The 20,050-nt window shown below is 46.8% G+C and overlaps 2 protein-coding genes across 3 annotated transcripts in view; one reads left to right on the forward strand and one right to left on the reverse strand.

Annotated features, from left to right (window-relative positions):
* The window catches only part of LOC134933470 (platelet-derived growth factor receptor-like protein), a 97,778-nt gene extending 84,415 nt beyond the window's left edge, over positions 1 to 13,363 (forward strand). For both annotated transcript variants that reach the window (XM_063928697.1, XM_063928696.1), the window contains exons 3-6: positions 1,120 to 1,271; positions 8,132 to 8,425; positions 11,722 to 11,861; positions 12,937 to 13,363. In XM_063928697.1, coding sequence (XP_063784767.1) covers positions 1,120 to 1,271; positions 8,132 to 8,425; positions 11,722 to 11,861; positions 12,937 to 13,158 — 808 coding nt within the window. In that variant the 3' untranslated portion in view covers positions 13,159 to 13,363. The remainder of the gene's footprint in view (positions 1 to 1,119; positions 1,272 to 8,131; positions 8,426 to 11,721; positions 11,862 to 12,936) is intronic.
* A 2,348-nt stretch (positions 13,364 to 15,711) lies between these two features.
* CCDC69 (coiled-coil domain containing 69) overlaps positions 15,712 to 20,050 on the reverse strand; it is a 68,363-nt gene continuing 64,024 nt past the window's right edge. The window contains exons 8-9 of the mRNA XM_063928698.1: positions 18,068 to 18,165; positions 15,712 to 17,469 (exon numbers count right to left, since the gene is read on the reverse strand). Of these exons, the coding sequence (XP_063784768.1) occupies positions 17,295 to 17,469; positions 18,068 to 18,165 (273 nt within the window). The 3' untranslated portion in view covers positions 15,712 to 17,294. The remainder of the gene's footprint in view (positions 17,470 to 18,067; positions 18,166 to 20,050) is intronic.

The following is a 20,050-nucleotide window of genomic DNA, read 5'->3' on the forward strand; positions in this document are numbered from 1 at the left end:
GCGCAAGGCATGCAGGGCACATGCGCTTAGTTATTTAACTAAAAACTTAGTAGTTTTGCTGTGGATCCTGCGGCGCTTTTCAGTCGCACTGCTGATCGGTGAGTGATTGACAGGAAAGGGGCGTTTCTGGGTGGTAACTGAGCGTTTCCGGGAGTGTGCTAAAAAACGCAGGTGTGTCAGGGAAAAACGCGGGAGTGTCTGGAGAAACGGGGGAGTGGCTGGCCGAACGCAGGGCGTGTTTGTGACATCAAACCAGGAACTAAACGGACTGAGCTGATCGCAATCTGTGAGTAGGTCTGGAGCTACTCAGAAACTGCAAAGAATTATTTAGTAGCAGTTCTGCTAATCTTTCGTTCGCTATTCTGCTTAGCTAAGATACACTCCCAGAGGGCGGCGGCCTAGCGTGTGCACTGCTGCTAAAAGCAGCTAGCGAGCGAACAACTCGGAATGAGGGCAATTAGCATTTGGGGGACAGATGCAGACTCCAAAAGGTGGTCAGAACCGCAGAGAAGATCATCGGGGCCGACCTTCCCTCAGTCCAGGACCTGTACCTGTCCAGAGCTAAAAATCGGGCAATGAAGATAGTAAAAGACCAGCTACACTCCGGCCACAGCATGTGTAACTTGCTTCCTTCAGGCAGGCGTTACAGGGCCGTCCCCGCCAGCTTCACCAGAAGCCTCAAAAGTTTCTTTCCCCAAGCGGTCCGCCTGCTGAACTCCTGAACATTGACTGACTAGACGTACATGTAACTAACTTGTGTCCCTACGGTATACCTATCTGTGTGACTTTACCCCCCCAACCTGCTTATCTGTTACCTACTTGGCTGTTGTATAGCAAACCAAAGACACATTCGTAGTATGCGCAAGTGTACCTGGCCAATAAAGCTGATTCTGATTCTGATTTAGCCACATCTACAGTACAGTCTAATAAATCTGTATTAAAGTAGAGCAATGCAAAACTGGATGGTCATTATGACTTCTGAACTGGAGTCCAGCATGACCGGTCCAGTGTGGGTCTACCTGCTGCTTCTACACCTCTCCTTGGTGCCCTGAGATTGATACCACTGCGAGGACACAATTATATCTTGCCTAGCGAACCTGACCAGTTATTTTATTCCAGGATAAAACATTTTGGCCGATACAGTCAGCTCATCCTGGTGAACACCACAACGGCGGATACTGGTGAATTCAGCTGTGGGGGGTTCCAGTGCACTGGCGACCGCTGCCATGACGGAGAAGAGAAAATGGCCAAAACCTATGTCTTTGTCACTGGTGAGCGATTATTATTTTTACTAGCAGCTTAAAAAGGGATACTGCATTTTATGTTGGGTTTTGTTTTTATTAAAAAGATTATTAGACCTTCCGTTTGTGTGATAATAATTATAAGAAATATTTTTAAATATATGGTGCCGCAACATTTTGCAGAGCATATGTGGCTGATTCAGAGGTGGAGGCAGAAGCGTCTGCAGCTGCGGCAAAATGGCGGTCGCCCGTCTGTGGCTTTATGTAAATCATACCAGGGCCGAAACTAGGATTTTCGGCACCCAGGGCAAGGCTGCAATTTGGCGCCCCCCCCACGCACCACACACACATTATCACACTAAATGACCAGGGGGGTCATTCCGAGTTGTTCGCTCGCAAGCTGCTTTTAGCAGCTTTGCACACGCTAAGCCGCCGCCTACTGGGAGTGAATCTTAGCTTATCAAAATTGCGAACGAAAGATTAGCAAAATTGCGAATAGACACTTCTTAGCAGTTTCTGAGTAGCTCCACACTTACTCGGCATCTGCGATCAGTTCAGTCAGTTTCGTTCCTGGTTTGACGTCACAAACACACCCAGCGTTCGGCCAGACACTCCTCCGTTTCTTCAGCCACTCCCGCGTTTTTCCCAGAAACGGTAGCGTTTTTTTCGCACACACCCATAAAACGGCCAGTTTCCGCCCAGAAACACCCACTTCCTGTCAATCACATTACGATCACCAGAACGAAGAAAAAACCTCGTAATGCCGTGAGTAAAATACCTAACTGCATAGCAAATTTACTTGGCGCAGTCGCACTGCGGACATTGCGCATGCGCATTAGCGACTAATCACTCCGTTGCGACAAAAAAATAACGAGCGAACAACTCGGAATGACCCCCCATATATTTAGAAAAAAGTGGATACTATTAGACTATATTGCCCCCCTGTGTGCCCCAGATGCCCTAAGCATCTGTCATATGGCACACAGCAACGTGTTCAACACATGTCCACTGTGTGCCCCAGATGTGCTTAACTTCTGTCACATGGCCTCCCTAACAGCGTCTTCCACTACATGCCCCGTTTGTCCCCATACATTGCACGACGTAACTGCACTACATCATTACACTACATCACTATACTACATCACAAATATCCCCCTATATGCCACACTGCACTACACTACATACCCCTATACACTGTACTACATTACTACACTATAACCCCTTATACGCTGCACTACATTACTACACTACATGTTCCTATACACTGCACTACATACCATATCTACTACACTACATAACTACACTACAGCCCCCATTCCCTACAATAACATTACAACATCTTACTGACTCCACATAAGCTTACCTTGAGTAAGGTGTGTCTTTAATTCTTAGCTCCTCTGTGCTACTATGGAGATCCATAGTTTAAATTAGGGCAGCATGGAGTGGGCTCGGTGGATGAAGGGGGGCGGGCCACCTGGTTCACATCAGCGCAGCACACGGGTGGCTGGTCCTGGAGCAGGGACCAGCCGCCATATAATAAAGGTCACTTGCAGAGAAGGCAGGGCGTAGCAGAGATTGCAGGGCGGGAGGCAGGGCGTAGCAGAGATTGCACTGACACTCTGCTGGCCGCCTCCTCTTCTCTGGCGGGGCCGCCTGCTAGTGACTTCAGCAGGCTGCCAGAGAGCTGAGACATCACAGCGGTGCCTGAACCTTGGACTGGTGGTGAGTGACAGCCACGGCTGTGAGAGGCAGACTCGGGAGGCGCGGCTTCACCAGTGCTCCAAGGAGAAGCCGGCATCTGTGTCACAGCTCCATCGCGGGTCCGCCTCTCACAGCCGCGAGCTCCAAGTTATGTATACCGCTGTGCTGCCGGGTCTGCCACCTGTTCTCTCTCTCTCTCTCTCTGCGCCCCCCAGAATGCTGCGCCCAGGTCACGTGCCCCCCTAGCCCCCCGCTAGTTACGGCCCTGATCATACTTACCTACTCTCCCGGAAGCTGCGGGAGGTTCCCGTTTTTTTTGATAGCCCCCCGCACCCCCGGAAGAGTGGGCAGGTCTCCCGCAATAATCTCCTGTATTCGCGGGCCCGTTGGGTGGGGAAGGGGTTAAAATGTTGCAAATCGCGTCATTTTAGCCCCGCCCCCTTCCCGCGGACCCGCAAATCGCAGCATTTTCCGGTGAGGGGGCGGGGCTTGGTGATGTCACTGCCCGACCCCGCCCCCCGAAGACTCCTGCAGCATCTTCTCTCCAGGCTTCTCCCGGAGAGGAGAAATATCATGTAGGCAAGTATGATGTAAATGTCGCTACAAAGCCCTTTCATGGTGTACAGCCGGGATGTAGTTATGTGACCGGCGGGCAGGAGACCACTGGTCACAATACCTCCACTACATCCTGTCCCCTTAGAATCCTGACAGTTGCCATGCCGACTAGCCTGGACTATTCCAACCCGTGGGTGTCCATGACACTCATAGTGTGGGAATAGAACCTGTGGCAAGCGCAGCTCACCGCCAAGCCCACAGCGTAGTGAGAGCAGCGAGACCCCCAAGGGGCTTGTTGCACTCGCCACTCCCCGCCGGCCATCTCGACGCCAGGATCCCTGCGTCAGTATGTCAACCGGTCACGCATACCCCACCCATACAGCCATGCGTCCGGATGTGCAATGACTGAGACCCCCGCTGTCTGCATCTATACTTTCTGTAATACCGTACTGTATACTGTATACTTTCTGCGTCCTTAGACTCCACCATGCCTCACACTTTTGACACTTATGTTGGCCTTATGGCAGATGGAGTTTCTCCGTCCAAGTATGGTCTCCTACGTGAGCGATCGAGCATCAGCGACACCCCCATAAGACGTCACTATGCATGCGCATAGACACCGCCCGGGAACGGGCACCACATTTTTAATACATTTCTTCTTGCGTGCGTCTGAAATTAGAACTGCAACTCTGCACGAACACAATCCCGATGCATGGACGGTGCGACTTAGGGGTAGGGATGGCCATCGACCATCGATGATTCAAAATCATAGATGGTCTATGACCGATGGCAACTACTTTTACCTTCGATGGGGAAGAACCAGATGGTTTCCCGTCATCGATGGTAAAGAGCTATCAAATATTTATTTTATTTTTTCTCTAGGGTGTCAGGGACACAGAGCATAGCTCCGCCCATGGACACCCATGAAGCCACACTACCCGAGCTCTGATTGGCCCGCGTCCACCTCAATACTAAAGTAATGGGGACCATCAATGGGCTAAACCATCAATGGTTCCGTTACAGATGGTTGCCCACCATCAAGGTTATCCACCGATGGTACAATCGATGGTAACCATCGATGGATAACCCACCGATGGCCATCCCTACTTACTGAGCTTTGAAGAGAGATAAAGTGGACAGAGTTAAAGTACCAGCCAACCAGCTCCTAACTGTCATTTGTTTTTTACTCAGGGGCCCATTTGTCAACCAGTTTTAGCTATTTAAAACTCCTCACTTATGATAACTGGTGCTCCAGCCAATCAGCTCCTAACTGTCATGTGTTTGAAAAATTACAACTGGGAGCTGATTTGCTGGTGCGCCATTTATCATATGCAACAAATTTTAAATAGCTAAAACTCATTGATAAATGGACCCCATAGCCTGTAACATGGCATCTGGGAGCTGGCTGTCTGGAACTTTATCTCTGTCCACTGTATCTCTCTACAAGGCTTAGTACATAGACCCCTTACAGACATCACTGCGTCTGACATTAGCAGTGCGCACGCCTCTGAAACAGGTCCTATATGTAATTTACATAAGTCCCTGACCTGTTGGAGCATACAGTCTTAAGGGGAGATGTATCAAACTTGGGCAGGGGAAAATGGTGCCCATAGCAACCAATCAGATGCTAAGTACTACAGGGCCTAATTCAAGGTTTATTGAAAAGGCAAAGTCTTCTTCTAATGGGTAAAACCATGGGGGTCATTCAGAGTTGATCGCTCGTTAGCTAGTTTTAGCAGTCGTGCAAACGCTATGCCGCCGCCCTCTGGGAGTGTATTTTAGCTTAGCAGAAGTGCGAACGGTTGTATCGCAGAGCGGTAGTTTCAGAGCAGCTTCAGATCTACTCAGCGCTTGCGATCACTTCAGACTATTCAGTTCCGGATTAGACGTCACAAACCCGCCCAGCGTTCGCCCAGCCACGCCTGCGTTTTTCCTGGCACGTCTGCGTTTTTCCTGGCACGCCTGCGTTTTTCTGCACACTCTGAAAACGGTCAGTTGACACCCAGAAATGCCCCCTTCATGTCAATCACTCTGTGGCAAGCAGTGCGACTGAAATGCATCGCTAGACTCTGTGCAAAACGACATCGACAGTTGTGCCAGTACGTCGCGCGTGCGCATTGCGCCGCATACGCATGCACAGAACTGCCGTTTTTTAGCCTGATCGCTGCGCTGCGAACAAATTATCTAGCGATCAACTCGGAATGACCCCCCATGTGCACTGCAGGGGGGGCAGATATAACATGTGCAGAGAGAGTTAGATTTGGGTGGGGTATGTTCAAACTGAAATCTAAATTGCAGTGTAAAAATAAAGCAGCCAGTATTTACCCTGCACAGAAACAAAATAACCCACCCAAATCTAACTCTCTATGCAAATGTTATATCTGCTACACCTGCAGTGCACATGGGCCCTCATTCCGAGTTGTTCGCTCGGTAATTTTCTTCGCATCGCAGCGATTTTCCACTAATTGCGCATGCGCAATGTTCGCACTGCGACTGCGCCAAGTAAATTTGCTATGCAGTTAGGTATTTTACTCACGGCATTACGAGGTTTTTTCTTCGTTCTGGTGATCGTAATGTGATTGACAGGAAGTGGGTGTTTCTGGGCGGAAACTGGCCGTTTTATGGGTGTGTGTGAAAAAACGCTGCCGTTTCTGGGAAAAACGCGGGAGTGGCTGGAGAAACGGAGGAGTGTCTGGGCGAACGCAGGTAGTGTTTGTGACGTCAAACCAGGAACGAAACTGACTGAACTGATCGCAGATGCCGAGTAAGTCTGGAGCTACTCAGAAACTGCTAAGAAGTGTCTATTCGCAATTCTGCTAATCTTTCGTTCGCAATTTTACTATGCTAAGATTCACTCCCAGTAGGCGGCGGCTTAGCGTGTGCAATGCTGCTAAAAGCAGCTTGCGAGCGAACAACTCGGCATGACCACCATGGTTTTGCCCAACTGCTAAAAAAATTCCTGCTGCGATCAACTTGGAATTACCCCCAATATACCCCACTCAAATCCAACTCTCTCTGCACGTTATATCTGCACTGCACATGGTTTTACCCATTAGAGGAATATTTTGCTTTTGCAATCAACCTTGAATTAGGCCCTTATTACAGAATGTTTTTGATAAATGATAGCTGAAAGGTAATTGATTGCTATGGGCAACTCCTCAAGTTGTCCTCTTGAAGAACACTAAGACTATTTTTCACAGATTTCAGTTCACCTACCAGTATGTTTTTAGAGTGTGGAAGGAAACTGGATCCCCCCAGAGGAAACCCACACAGCCTTGCGGCGAACATACAAACTCCACACAGATATGTGCATGGTTCGAACCTACACTCATAACGCCAGTGCTATATGGCAGTAATGATAATCACATCTGATATATAGTAGGGGTCTACTTACTAAGCATTGGAGAGAGATAAAGTAACAGCCAATCAGGTCCTAACTGTCATTTTCAAGCACAGCCTGTGACATGACAGGAGCTAGGTGGCTGGTACTTTATCTCTCTCAAAGGCTTAGTAAATAGTCCTCATAATCACACAGTGGGGTAGATGTACTCAGCCTTTGGAGAGAGATAAAGTTGCCAGAGATAAAACAGCTCTTAACTGTCATATTTCAAACCCAGACTGTAACATGGCAGTTAGGAGCTGATTGGCTGGTACTTTATCTCTCTCCAAGGCTTAGTAAATAGTCCTCATAATCACACAGTGGGGTAGATGTACTCAGCCTTCAAGAGGGATAAAGTTGCCAGAGATAAAACAGCTCTTAACTGTCATATTTCAAACCCAGCCTGTAACATGGCAGTTAGGAGCTGATTGGCTGGTATTTTGTGATATTACTGGTACAGTGTTGGGACTTGTCCAGTAAAGCCAATACATAAAGCCAGTCTGGAATGCTAGAGGCTGTTAAGGGATACTCAATTCATTGTTGGTAGAAGAAAATGACCAAAACATGCATAGATGATCAGATGCCTTACAATAGTGATACATTAAAAAGTGGGAAGACCAATGCAATGTGGCAATAGCAGGGTAGTAATGGGAAAATGCAAATGGTGCATTTTTTTCTAACATGAATTGGAGTCAGCTCAATGCATTATAATTATCTCATCTCTACTTTTAACAGGTGGAGTGGAATTGTGTATGTGCATAGGCCCTCATTCCGAGTTGATCGCACGCTAGCTATTTTTTGCAGAACAGCGATCAGATAGTCGCCGCCTCTAGTGGAGTGTATTTTCGCTTTGCAAGTGTGCGAACGCTTGTGCAGCCGAGCGGGACAAAAAAAAGTTTTGTGCAGTTTCTGAGTAGCTCTGGACTTACTCAGCCGCTGCGATCACTTCAGCCTGTCCGGTCCCGGAATTGACGTCAGACACCCGCCCTGCAAATGCTTGGACACGCCTGCGTTTTCCCTGCCACTCCCAGAAAACGGTCAGTTGACACCCATGAACGCCCTCTTCCTGTCAATCTCCTTGCGATCGGTTGTGCGAATGGATTCGTCGCTAGAAGCATTGCACAGCAACGATGCTGTTTGTACCCGTACGACATGCCTGCGCATTGCGGTGCATACGCACGCGCTGTAGTAACCTGATCGCTGCGCTGCAAAAAACACATTGTGCTCCAGATTCATTCTCTCTCTTCCCATTTAGATCCCCAGGAACTTTTCGTCCCAACGGAAGACTATTATGTGATTGTGCAGCTGCGCACACGGCAGCCAGCGTTGCTCCCTTGCCAGGTCACCGACCCGCTCGCCAAGGTCACCCTGCACCAAGAGTTCCCGCCTGAGCAGATCCCCGTGGATGGGGTGAAGATTGCTTATGACTTGAAAAAAGGATTCATCATATACCAGCCGCACCCGTCTCTGGCGGGATCTCTGTTCTGCATTGCAGAGTTAGGGAACCTGAGACAGATGTCTACCAAGTACATGCTGATATACGTGAACTGTAAGTGTTCTTACCATGTCACTGTCACCGAGTATGCTTGAGTAGAAGGACTGAAGTGTGGAGAAGTTGCCCATAGCAACCTAACAGCTATAGCTAGCATTTATAAAGTACATTTCATAAAATGATATAAAGAATATGTGGGCACCTTTCGACTTGTCCTCTTCACCACTCTTTAGAAGGCTTGGTACATCTCTCCGTTACTGTAGAAGGCTATGTATTACACCGAGCCAAACATTGGGGCAGATGTATTAAGCCTGGAGAAGTGATAAAGCAGTGAAGTGGAAGGTGATAACGCACCAGCCAATCAGCTCCTTACTAATTTTTCAAACCCGTAATGATTGGCTGGTGTGTTATCACCTTCCACTTATCACTGCTTTATCTTTTCTCCAGGCTTAATACATCTGCCCCAGAAAGAGCTAGTTTCAATGGAAAAGTATTTTCTGTTCATGTTCAGGTCATTAGTTTCCTGGCGTAGGTTTGGGAAAGGGGAGCAGGGTTAACAGAGAGGCTTGGAAGAAGAAATACTGGGGATCTGCGAGCCGTTCTCACGGTGAACTCACACACTGCAAATTACATTTGCAATTCATTTCCAAACTCATTGATTTTTCAGAGGAAACTTGCGTGTTTTTTTAGCGCATCCCCCTGAGCGGATTTTAAGATAAAAATGTGCAGAACCACTGATACGCTCCTCCTAGGGCATAATTCAGACCGATTGCTGCTGTGCGTTTTCACACAGCGAGTGATCGGGTCTGTACTGCGCATGCATATGCACCGCAATGCGCCGGTACGTTGGACGACTGCATCGGGCATCGGCGCATAGTGACGGGATGGGCGTAAAAAGCGATTGCACGGGCGATTGCAAGGTGACTGACAGGAAGAGGCCGTTTGTGGGTGGCAATTGACCGTTTTCAGGGAGTGTCCGGAGAAACGCAGGAGGGACCAGGCGTTTGGAGGGAGGGTTTCTGACGTCAGCTCCGGCCCCGAACATCGCACTGGAACAGTAAGTCCTGAGCCCCAGTAAGTTTTCTGTACCCCAAACTGCTAGAAAGACTTTCATGTGATGAACAACTCTTGCTGGCTGTCATTCACACAGCAGCGATCAGTTACTCAGACGTGGGGGGACGCACAGCAGCGATCAGGTCTGAATTAGGCCCATTAATAACAAGTGCAAAAATCAGCCATCTGACACGTTCTAGGAACTTCCGGTACTTTCCTTATGGCCACTATCAGCCTTCTATATGGTCCTGCTATCTCAGTGCCACTCTTTTGATGTCCAGGATGGTTTCCCCACTTTTTCATTCGCTTTTCCTAGTCTGCGCATTGTAGAAAACACGCACAACCTCGCGGTGGGTACCACAAAGTGGCATTTCTAATTGGATCTTTCATTTCTCTGGTGTGCGCTTTCGTGTGATGTACAGTATATTCGGCAATCTCTCTTCTAATTAAATTGACTGTATGTTAAAGTGACAGAGTGGGCTAAGGGGAGGTGTGAAAGTAAAGCAGGGCACACGTTACGCTGACCAGACGGCAGAAACAACGTCACACTGACAGAGCGGCCGCTTCAGGTAGGCATAGGGGGTATATTTAATTAGCAGCGCTAACGGACTTTTCCGGCGAAACGCAATTACAGCCTATTCAATTTTCCGTGAAAATTTATCGGTGATCATTTTTTCACTAATTTCACTTCACCTACTCTGAAGCAGGTGAAAAGTTGGAAAGAGTCACTATTTTAAGGTAAAAAGGTTTGGATATGGTACAGAACTCCTGGGACACCCCCCTTAATGACTAATTAGGCACGTTGAAGTTTTTAATTATTTTTAATTGGCCAATAATGACGTCATTTTAGGGGTGAAAAAGTACAAAGTGATGGAAATTGGGGTTCAAGGTATGGGACAGGTATATTGGGGTGCTTTATGAGTGGGACAGGTGTTTTTAGGCTTGCAGATGGGAGTAATCGGTCTGTTTCCACTTTTTTTAAAGTACCCTAAAATGACCCAAATATATACTTATACCCATTTTCATGTACCCCAAATTTAATGAGAGCATTTATTTTGCTCAAAAAAACTTGCTTTCTATCATTTTTTTGCATTTTAAAAAAAAATGCATATAACAGCCATTTCACACAATTTAAGTCCCCCAAAACTCTCTAATGTGATCTCTAATACACTTCTCTTCTGTTTTTCTGTTAGTTTAGCATTTCTTGGGGTACAGGCTGATTTCCCCATTTTCACCTGCACTTTTCACTGCAAGAATTTTGAGGTGAAACCCGTTTGGAATTAAATAGGTCGAAAAATGGAGCGTTTTCGCGGCAATTTTCGCCCAGTTGGCGCGAAAAATTTTAGGCAAAAAATTGCCGCGAATTTGCGGATAATTGAATTCCCTAGATATACTCTTACCGATCGGCTGCTTGATATCTCGATCCTCACATCACAGTTGGGTGGGCATTTGAATTTGCCCGCCCAGCTGTGAAGCCAGTCCCTGCAGCAATTGTACGGGAGGTCAGCAGGTCACCTGCACAGATATATCAGGTATTGTCTGTGCTGCAGGGCTGATGCTATATGTCGTTGAACGATGTCGTTCACTGGCATATCGGGTAGACACACCTGCCGACCCGCTCATGATATATTGGCTCAGGTGACAGTACCAGAGATCAGACTATAGAGAAGTTACAATATAACACAGAGAAAGCGTCACTGCTATATAAAGGTATCAGAGAGGACGTTTCAGGTAAGTCCTGTCAATTAATGTAGATTACCAGATTGTTGTGTAGATCCAATGGGGTCTATTCATGAAGCAATGACAAGAGTGGAGAAGTGAGCCAGTGGAGAAGTTGCCCATGGCAACCAATCAGTGTTGAGGTAACATTTATAAAGTGCATTCTATAAAATTCTACGTAGCAGCTGATTGGGTACATCGCGGGATGATTAATTTCTAGTCTTATACTATGGTCAGTTCTCCTGACTTGTAGTGAAATACATACTCCAAATCTGTATCTTACAATACGTGTTATGTGGCCAGGGTATTGAATACGTCACTCTTATGTGACGTCATATTCAATACATATTTGGTTTGGCTAAATGACCTGACCTATTTATGGTATTAACATGTAACGGAGCCCTGGTCACTCCATGCTAGTGCCTTGTTTGCCATGGGAAAAATGGATTGGATTGTAGGATTTCCTATTGAATCACTGTAGAGTGTATACAAGGATTTATGAAGCAGGAACTTCTATCCGGGCACCAAGCAAGTCTTCTATAATCCAACCCTTTGCTCATACATTACTGTGTTTATTGCAGACCCATCAGCTCCACCGAAACCTTCTGTGGAAGCCTCAAAGAGCACAGCGCGGGCTGGGGAGAATTTTATAGTCACCTGCACTGTCCTGGGTGAGCTGGAGATCAGTGTGGAGTTCACCTGGGAATATCCTGGGCAGCAGGTAAGCCGAGTGTCTTATTCTATGTCCTCTGCCCTTGTCAGAGCCTGTGCAGCATTTCCGCACATTGAGGCCAAATAGAACTCATGATACACATTAGCAGGTTTCATAGTCTGTGGATTATTGAATTTCAAATGTATCACAATCAACAATATCAGTTTCTAGCTGTTGGCTCAACATATTCCATATTCCCCAGGGACCTCTTGATCAGATCACTGGTCAATGATAACACTGGAGTACATTGTTCAGGCTGTAAGTTCTCACGAGCAGGGCCCTCCACCCTCTTGTGCTCACGTTGCACTATCCCGGTCGCCAATGAGCCCCCACTTACCGTTTTACTGACAGTGACTTTGATCCCTACTGTCTGCTCTTCCCCCGCACCGGGTTCCCGGTTATAGCTGTATCTCATTTTGTTGTATGATTATTCCACTGTTTGGTTTTTGCCCCTGTAAAGTCTGTTTCATCCTGGTTTATATTTTTTATTGCATTGTTTGTAAATACAGCTGCAAATTCACAATCAGCTAATGTCATTATTATCCTGCCCAGTGTGTATTTGCACCGGCCCACAGGCCTGTGCAATTGATATGGCTTGGGCAGGTGGTTCTGCATCTTCATCAGGCAAATACGCCCTTTCTGCACTGGACCTATGTTAGACTCCACCCCCCCATGACTTCCCATGACCCCCAGTCTGAACACGTGCAGGGTGGCTCATGTGAGGTACAGCTTATCTGTGCTTAATATACTGTAAGATAATGGGTGGCAGAACGAACACCATTGCAAGGACTGCAATGGCTACAGGTCCCTCGGTCACCTGGGCACCACTAGTTATGCAGGTACTGTAGGAGACAACCTCATGCAATCATAGATGATGTGAACACATTCTAGAGCTTTGTCATCATAGTCTAGGCAGGGAAAGGGGGAGGCATGGGGGGGGCATGTGAGGCTTTTGCCTTGGGCAATAACCAGAATGTCTATGGAGAAATTCGGAAAGATTGAACCTTGATCTCAGGTCAAGAAATTTTCCTTTTTACTCACTAGACATGGTGAGACTATAAACTTCAGTTTTGTCTTTGTACAGATTGGGAGACCTCCATATGTCCGAGAGAGCACGGCACAGACCAGACGAGGGGGGCAGTTGATGCAAGAGTCACAAAGTGTTCTGGCTATTGATGAGGCTCGGGCAGTGGATGACGGCACTTACACCTGTACGGCTCAAAACTTACAGGGGAGTACGTCCGTAACCACAAGGGTCTCAATCCTCCCAGCAACTGCTACAGCCAGAGGAAGGAACCAAGGATAAGACACCTGGGACAGTGTTCCGCGGCATCCGCCTTTACTCCTGCCCATCCCAAACAGGTGTTCCCCCCGGATAAAAGTATCCCTTGCATAAAGTATCTGACAGACTGGTTGTACAGTCTTATAGTATAACTGCCCCTAAAGCCAGTAAGTTGTATCTGTTACATACTTCTATCTCATATTAAATGTCAAAATCTCAATTTTCAATATATTGTAGCAATGTCAAAATCAGTCCTTAGGCAATTATGCATTATATATTAAATTATCCTTGAAACTGGAATGGAAAATAACACAAAAGCAGCTATCAATAATACTTTGCTCATTTTCAAACTTTTGCCCAGATTTATCAAGCCTTGGAGAGTGATAAATAGCACGGTGATAAAGTACCAACCAATTAGCTCCTAACTGCCATGTTACAGGCTGTGTTTGAAAAATGTCAGATAGGATCTGATTGGCTGGTCTTTTATCACTGTATCACTCTCCAAGGCTTGATAAGTCTAGGCAGTTGTTTTTTTTAGGTGATATCAGGGGAGCCACAACCGTTTTAGGTTGGTGGGGGCTAAGGTATAGTTTAATGTTGGCACCCCTAAATCCCTGAATGTTGCCTCCTCAGGGGCAGCTGGACTTAAGGGCCCCATACACTAGAACGATTATGCACGATTTCAGCCCAATTCGGGCCGATATATCGGGTGAAATCGGGCATTTTGGCTGTGTATCCGATCCCATGAGGGTTGGATCGGGTCCCCTAGATCGTTAGTGCTGCACTCGTGATATATTGGTTCCCGCAGGCTTGGCTGGGATCGCATACGATATATCGCATGCAAAATGTACCAAATAGTATGGAATCGTATGGAACCACTCCTGGGAAGCTCCCGGGAGAGTTCAAGGGAAATCGCCTCCGACTTCAGCCTCAGACATATCGTTGTAGTGTATGGGGCCCTTTACTCCTCACACATACACAAAGGGAGAGACGAAGGGAAGAGGGGAGGAACACATGAAGTGGGAGGTGATAAAGGTCCCACAGTAACTAGCCACACACTGTACGGGCTGGAGCTGGGTGCGAGATGAGGGAGGTTTCAGCACTGTGGGGCGGGCGGGGAAGAGCCCTGGATGCAGGTGGAGAAGGGCTGGGGGGAGGGAAGAGGATGAGCAACCGGAAAGGTGACTACCTCCATCCTGACAATGACCCAGTACTTTGGCGCCTCTCAAATGTTTTTTGGGGGGTGAGCCGCCCCCTTGCCCCTCTATCATTTCTCTTGTAGCAAAAGTGATGCAACCATCGCAGGTTAGTAACGTGTAGATTGGCAGTGTAACGTATACAGTAGCACTGTATGGGGTTACAGAATTGTGCTGTTTAATATTTGCCATGTTTACCTAATGCCCATGTCGACCTTTTCCAGGTGTCGACCTAATGCATGTCGACCTAAGGACGGTATCCCACGCAAAGCAGGGAGGCGCCAGCTTGGAGAGGCACTCTACCTGCTCTGCCAACCCGATGCTGTCTGACGTGCGGTGCTGCCGGCTGCCGCTGCGTCTGTCAAACTCCTTTTCTGTAGGAGGTTCAGGTGAATACACTGGGCCTGCACCATGTTTCCAGTGATTTTTCTACTGTGTATGAGCAAATCTCCAGGAAAATGGCCACTGAGCCATTTTCCCAGTGATTTGTTTAGCACATGTGCCGGACTCCAGAAAGGTAAGTATAATACATGAATGTAGGCCACTCTGGACCCATAGATACACAACTGGTTCCCTAGATTGTCATGTACTTTATCTCTAACATTTTCTTTCAGGAATCACTTCTTTCATTGTACCCGTATAAAGTCACAGGGTCCCAGCTTGAGCGACACTGAGCTATATATATATTATATAATTTGTGTAGGATAATAACAAGCGCTACTATATACAGTATCTATCCCTAAACATATGTAAATTAACAAAACAAGATCACTATAAATTTATTTTTTCATAATGTTTTGAGCCAGAAAGCCCACAAGCAATAACAGATGGGCTAGCATAATATCTACATTATACTTGCCTACCTGACCCTCTCCATGAGGGAGAAAATGCTCTGTTCCTGGACTTTTCTGGTAATGTATGATTGCCATCACCTGTGGTGAGCTAGTTCATTGATAAGAAAGGTGTTTCACCACAGGTGATGGCAATCATACATTACCAGGAAAGTCCAGGAACAGAGCATTTTCTCCCTCATGGAGAGGGTCAGGTAGGCAAGTATGATCTACATATCATATGTATTTCAAAATGGTGCCACTGGCGTCTACACCTATGTAAGGTGAATGGATTACCAAATACAACCTAACCATTCCAAGTGCCTCAGTGGTGTCCCTGGCCCCTTGTGCCTCAGTGGCGTCACTGGCCATGCATTATATGGCCACAAAATGGCTGCCTGAGGTGCATGCAGGTGACCGGTTAACAGTTTTACATCTGTATCCTAAAATGGAGCCTTAATAGGAGTACAAAAACAGGAACGGTGGGGTGGGTAAAACCACGCTGGAAACCACCGTGAAAAACAAACATATAAGAACTACTGAGATTGTGTGATGATAAAAAATATTTATTACTGATACTTATGAAACCGAGGTTAAACTGTACATCTGAAGAGCTAAAATCAAAATGTCACTGCACATTTGAAGCGCTAAAGTGTCACTGTAAAATCTATATATAGCAGGGATATTTCAGATAAAAAACAAGATTACACAGATTGCTCATGGAGTATCACAAGTAACATTAAAAGCAAGGAACAATGGCCCTCATTCCGAGTTGTTCGCTCGCAAGCTGCTTTTAGCAGCTTTGCACACGCTAAGCCGCCGCCTACTGGGAGTGAATCTTAGCTTATCAAAATTGCGAACGAAAGATTCGCAATATTGCGAAAAGACTTCTCTGTGCAGTTTCTGAGTAGCTCGAGACTTACTCTTCCAGTGCGATCAGTTCAGTGCTTGTCGTTCCTGGTTTGACGTCACAAACACACCCAGCGTTCGCCCAGACACTCCTCCGTTTCTCCAGCCACTCCCGCGTTTTTCCCAGAAACGGTAGCGTTTTTTCACACACTCCCCTAAAACGGCCAGTTTCCGCCCAGAAACACCCACTTCCTGTCAATCACATTACGATCACCAGAACGAAGAAAAAACCTCGTAATGCCGTGAGTAAAATTCCTAACTGCATAGCAAATTTACTTGGCGCAGTCGCACTGCGGACATTGCGCATGCGCATTAGCGACTAATCGCTCCGTTGCGAGAAAAAAATAACGAGCGAACAACTCGGAATGACCCCCAATACTTTTTCATTTACACTGCAATAATTTCTGTAGGGAACACAGCACCCTCTGCAGGCTGTAAACTGGTACTGCACACAGCAAAGAAATAAAAACAAACAAATAAAACCACTTGCAGTTTCCTTTAAAGGGATTTCCCACCTTCTCAAGATTATAATTTGTTGAACACTCTGCTCTGAAACGTTTACTAAATACTGTAATTTATCTTTATGGCTACCTTTTATGCTATTTAGCAATGTATTTATATAATCAGACAGAGATGACACAAAATGGATCCCTGAACATAACATTATTAAATACAGGGAGATAGCGCCGTAGCATACAGTAAATTAATCCAATAAAAATATTGAAAACCCTGTGTAATATCACATTGATATTTGAGCAAATGTAAGATCTAAGAATTCCTAACAGTGGGCTATCGACATGCTGGGATTTGTAGTTCAACAGGAACACCAAAAAACAGGATTTTTTTAAAACTGCAATTGAAGAAAAACTTCTACAATCTCCATACATAGTCTGGTCTTCACAATATAAAGTCTAAAGTGTACAGAAAGTAAAACACGTGAGTTTTAGACACTTTTGTGCAGTTATTCTGGTGAAAAGATTTCAGATGGATAATTCTGTAAGGAGAAAGTGATTCGCTGTTGTCAGTCATCGATGCCAGTGACAAGAAACGCATATAATGATTCAATAATTAAATATAATAAATACAACACAACTTTAGTCTGTTTCCATGAGAGTAGGTATTGTGCCCTACTGCCAAAACAGTTGATGTCGTGACATAAAACAGTTTTTGAATCAGCTGTCTATACTGAGGTCCTTAGGATAAAGTGAGCTTCCAGTCCTCTGGCCTAGGTTACCATTATGGACACTTCCTGGTTGGCGACGGGCAGTGAGAATGGCGGAGGTCCGTCTCCGTTCACTGCCCGGTACAAATGCTGCTCTTTGTCATGTTGAAGCTGTTCTCTTAGCTGTTGTTCCTTTTCTAGGGCAACCTGGGTGCTCAAAAGCTCCTCGGTCAAACGGCTACGACAAAATGGAAGGAGAGATAAATTGAAGAGTATGTGTACAGAGACAGACAAACACACATGGACTTGCAAATCTGTAGCTTCAGTCGTGCCAAATAGACCTCCTCGGCGTGTCAGCTCCTGGGTGATGCGGCTGCACTGAGCGTCTGTCTCACTCAAAATTTGCATCTTATTTGCATTAATAAGAACTGGACGCGATAAAGCTACACTGCTAGATTACACTAATCAATTTGGTGTGCGCAAATGAGTGAATATATATACAGTATATATATATTCAGCAATGTTGCCCTCAAGCAGGGGAATGGTGCCAAATATCCCACCAGCAGCCTGGCATGGGGCACATGTCACATGACCACAAGCATTTAATTGATATCATGCTACAAGCCGCGTCCCCTTCTGTGATGTCACTTCTGTGTGAGAGACTTCTGCAACCCATACATATGGAAATTCAGGCTATAGCAGAAAGCACAAAAGGTAAATACTTGCATTCACCCCGTAAGAGGGCAAAGAGACACAATCCCACAATAAGTGGTACATAAACAATGGCCACTAATATCTGTGGAGGAAGTGGGGGAAACGGTAGATCTGGAACTTACATTGTCCGCATGGCCTGGTTCTGGGTCTGCACTCTCAAGGCCTCCGTCTCCTGTTGCAAGGCCCTCACTTTCTCCTCTAATATCACATTTCTGTCCATCTGCCAGAAGAGAAGAAAGAAGGAAATGATAGTGCAAGTAGAAGGGAAACAATAAGATTACATAGAGTAATGCTGGGTACACACATAATCGATACTCGGCTAGTTGGGTTAATCGCTCCCGTTAAGCCGAGAGATATGTATCCAGCCGTGACCCCCTGTAAGGTGGAGACAGCAGCAGTGAGGTAAGTGGCTCCTCTATGGGGATTGGGAGGTTGGCAGTGCCGCACATAAAATGCGATTTCCCGATCCCGACCACTGCAGGAGCGTTGTAAGCCGTTTATTTTCTCTTGAATGGGCAAACGGTGATTTCAATGTAGTAAGCAAATTCAGCTCATCAATATTTCGGGTGGTCTTCAGTATGCCGCCGGCCGGGAACCCGGCAACCAGCATACCTGCGCCGGGATCCCGACCGCCAGCATGCCGACACATATTCTCCCTCTTGGGGGTCCATGAACCCCCTGGAGGGAGAATAAATAGCGTAGCGCGCTACCGTACCCGCAAGGGGCTCGTTAGCGCTCGCCCAGCTGTCGGTATGTCGGCGGTCGGGATCCCGGCCGCCAGCCACTCATACTACACCCAATATTTCTATGTATTCCTGAGGGCCACTCGCACTGTTTCCTTCCATGCTCTCAGGAGCCTTTTAAGCCACCGATGGCCATTTATTTATTATTTATTTATTAGCAGTTTCTTATATAGCGCAGCGTATTCCGTTGCGCTTTACAATTAGAACAACAGTTATAGAACAAAACTGAGCAAAGACAGGCAGACAGAGGTAGGAAGGCCCTGCTCGCAAGCTTACAATCTATAGGGAAATAGGCATTGATACACAAGGATAGATGCTACCTGTCACATAATGGTTCCCCAGGTTGCTAGGTTCTTAATGGGTTGTATGATATGATCACCCAGCAATGTTGGAAGACAAAATGTGAGTTTATGTGGACTGTACAGAGGGGATGTAACTTGATAGGGAAGCATTGAAGGTTATGTGGGTGGGTCTGGAATTTGGTAGGCTTGTCTGAAGAGATGAGTTTTCAGGGAATGTTTAAAGGTTTGGAGACTAGAGGAGAGTCTTATTGTGCATGGGAGGGCATTCCACAGAGTGGGTGAAGCCCGGGTAAAGTCCTGTAATTTTGAGTGGGAACAGGTAATACATGTGGATGAGAGACACAGATCTTGTGCAGAGCGGAGAGGTCTGGTAGGGAGATATTTTGAGACTAGGTGATTCATCGCGCCCTACGGGCGCTCTTCACACCGTCGTAAGGGGCTACGCCCCTGTAATCTTGACAGAAAAGTGAAGGTGTAGAATAGGTGTTGTATACTTTGTTGTGGAGGAATGGGAGGTTTGTTCGTGGGTAGATGTAGTATGACAAAAGGGAATGTGATGGTGAATGGGTGAACACTGTCTTCTGTGTAGGAATTTGGTCTAGGAGTGTGGGCTTGGCAAGGTTTTAGGAGGTGTGGTAGTTGGTGGAGTGGGATGTGTGTGGTGTAGGGTGAGTTTGTTGGAAGGTGGCATGGGTGTGTGTTTTATGTTTTGGGTGCTTTGTGTAGGGTATTGCGGTGTGTGGGTGGGAGTTTGAGGGGGTGGGGGGGAGCATGAATTGGCATGTTGGTGCTTGTGTATGTGACGGGTGCATTGTGGGGTGCATCTCTGGCTCGTAAGCCAGAGATCTTATTGTGTGGCTGAGTAGTTGGTGGCTGGGTGGGGGTGAGGGTGGATGGTGGTGGGAGGGGAGGGGTTTTTTTTAAATTTGCGCTGGGGGATCCGGGAGTGGGGAGAGCCCTGTCGTCCGCACCCAGGCAGTTGCGGGTGACGGCCGTGTGGAAGTGCAGAGGGAGCGGGCGTTGTAGTGAGAGAGGCTGGCGGTAGACTCTCGGCCAGCTG

This window comes from Pseudophryne corroboree, chromosome 6 (genome assembly GCF_028390025.1).
Source record: "Pseudophryne corroboree isolate aPseCor3 chromosome 6, aPseCor3.hap2, whole genome shotgun sequence".
In the NCBI taxonomy this organism is placed as follows: Eukaryota; Metazoa; Chordata; class Amphibia; order Anura; family Myobatrachidae; genus Pseudophryne; species Pseudophryne corroboree.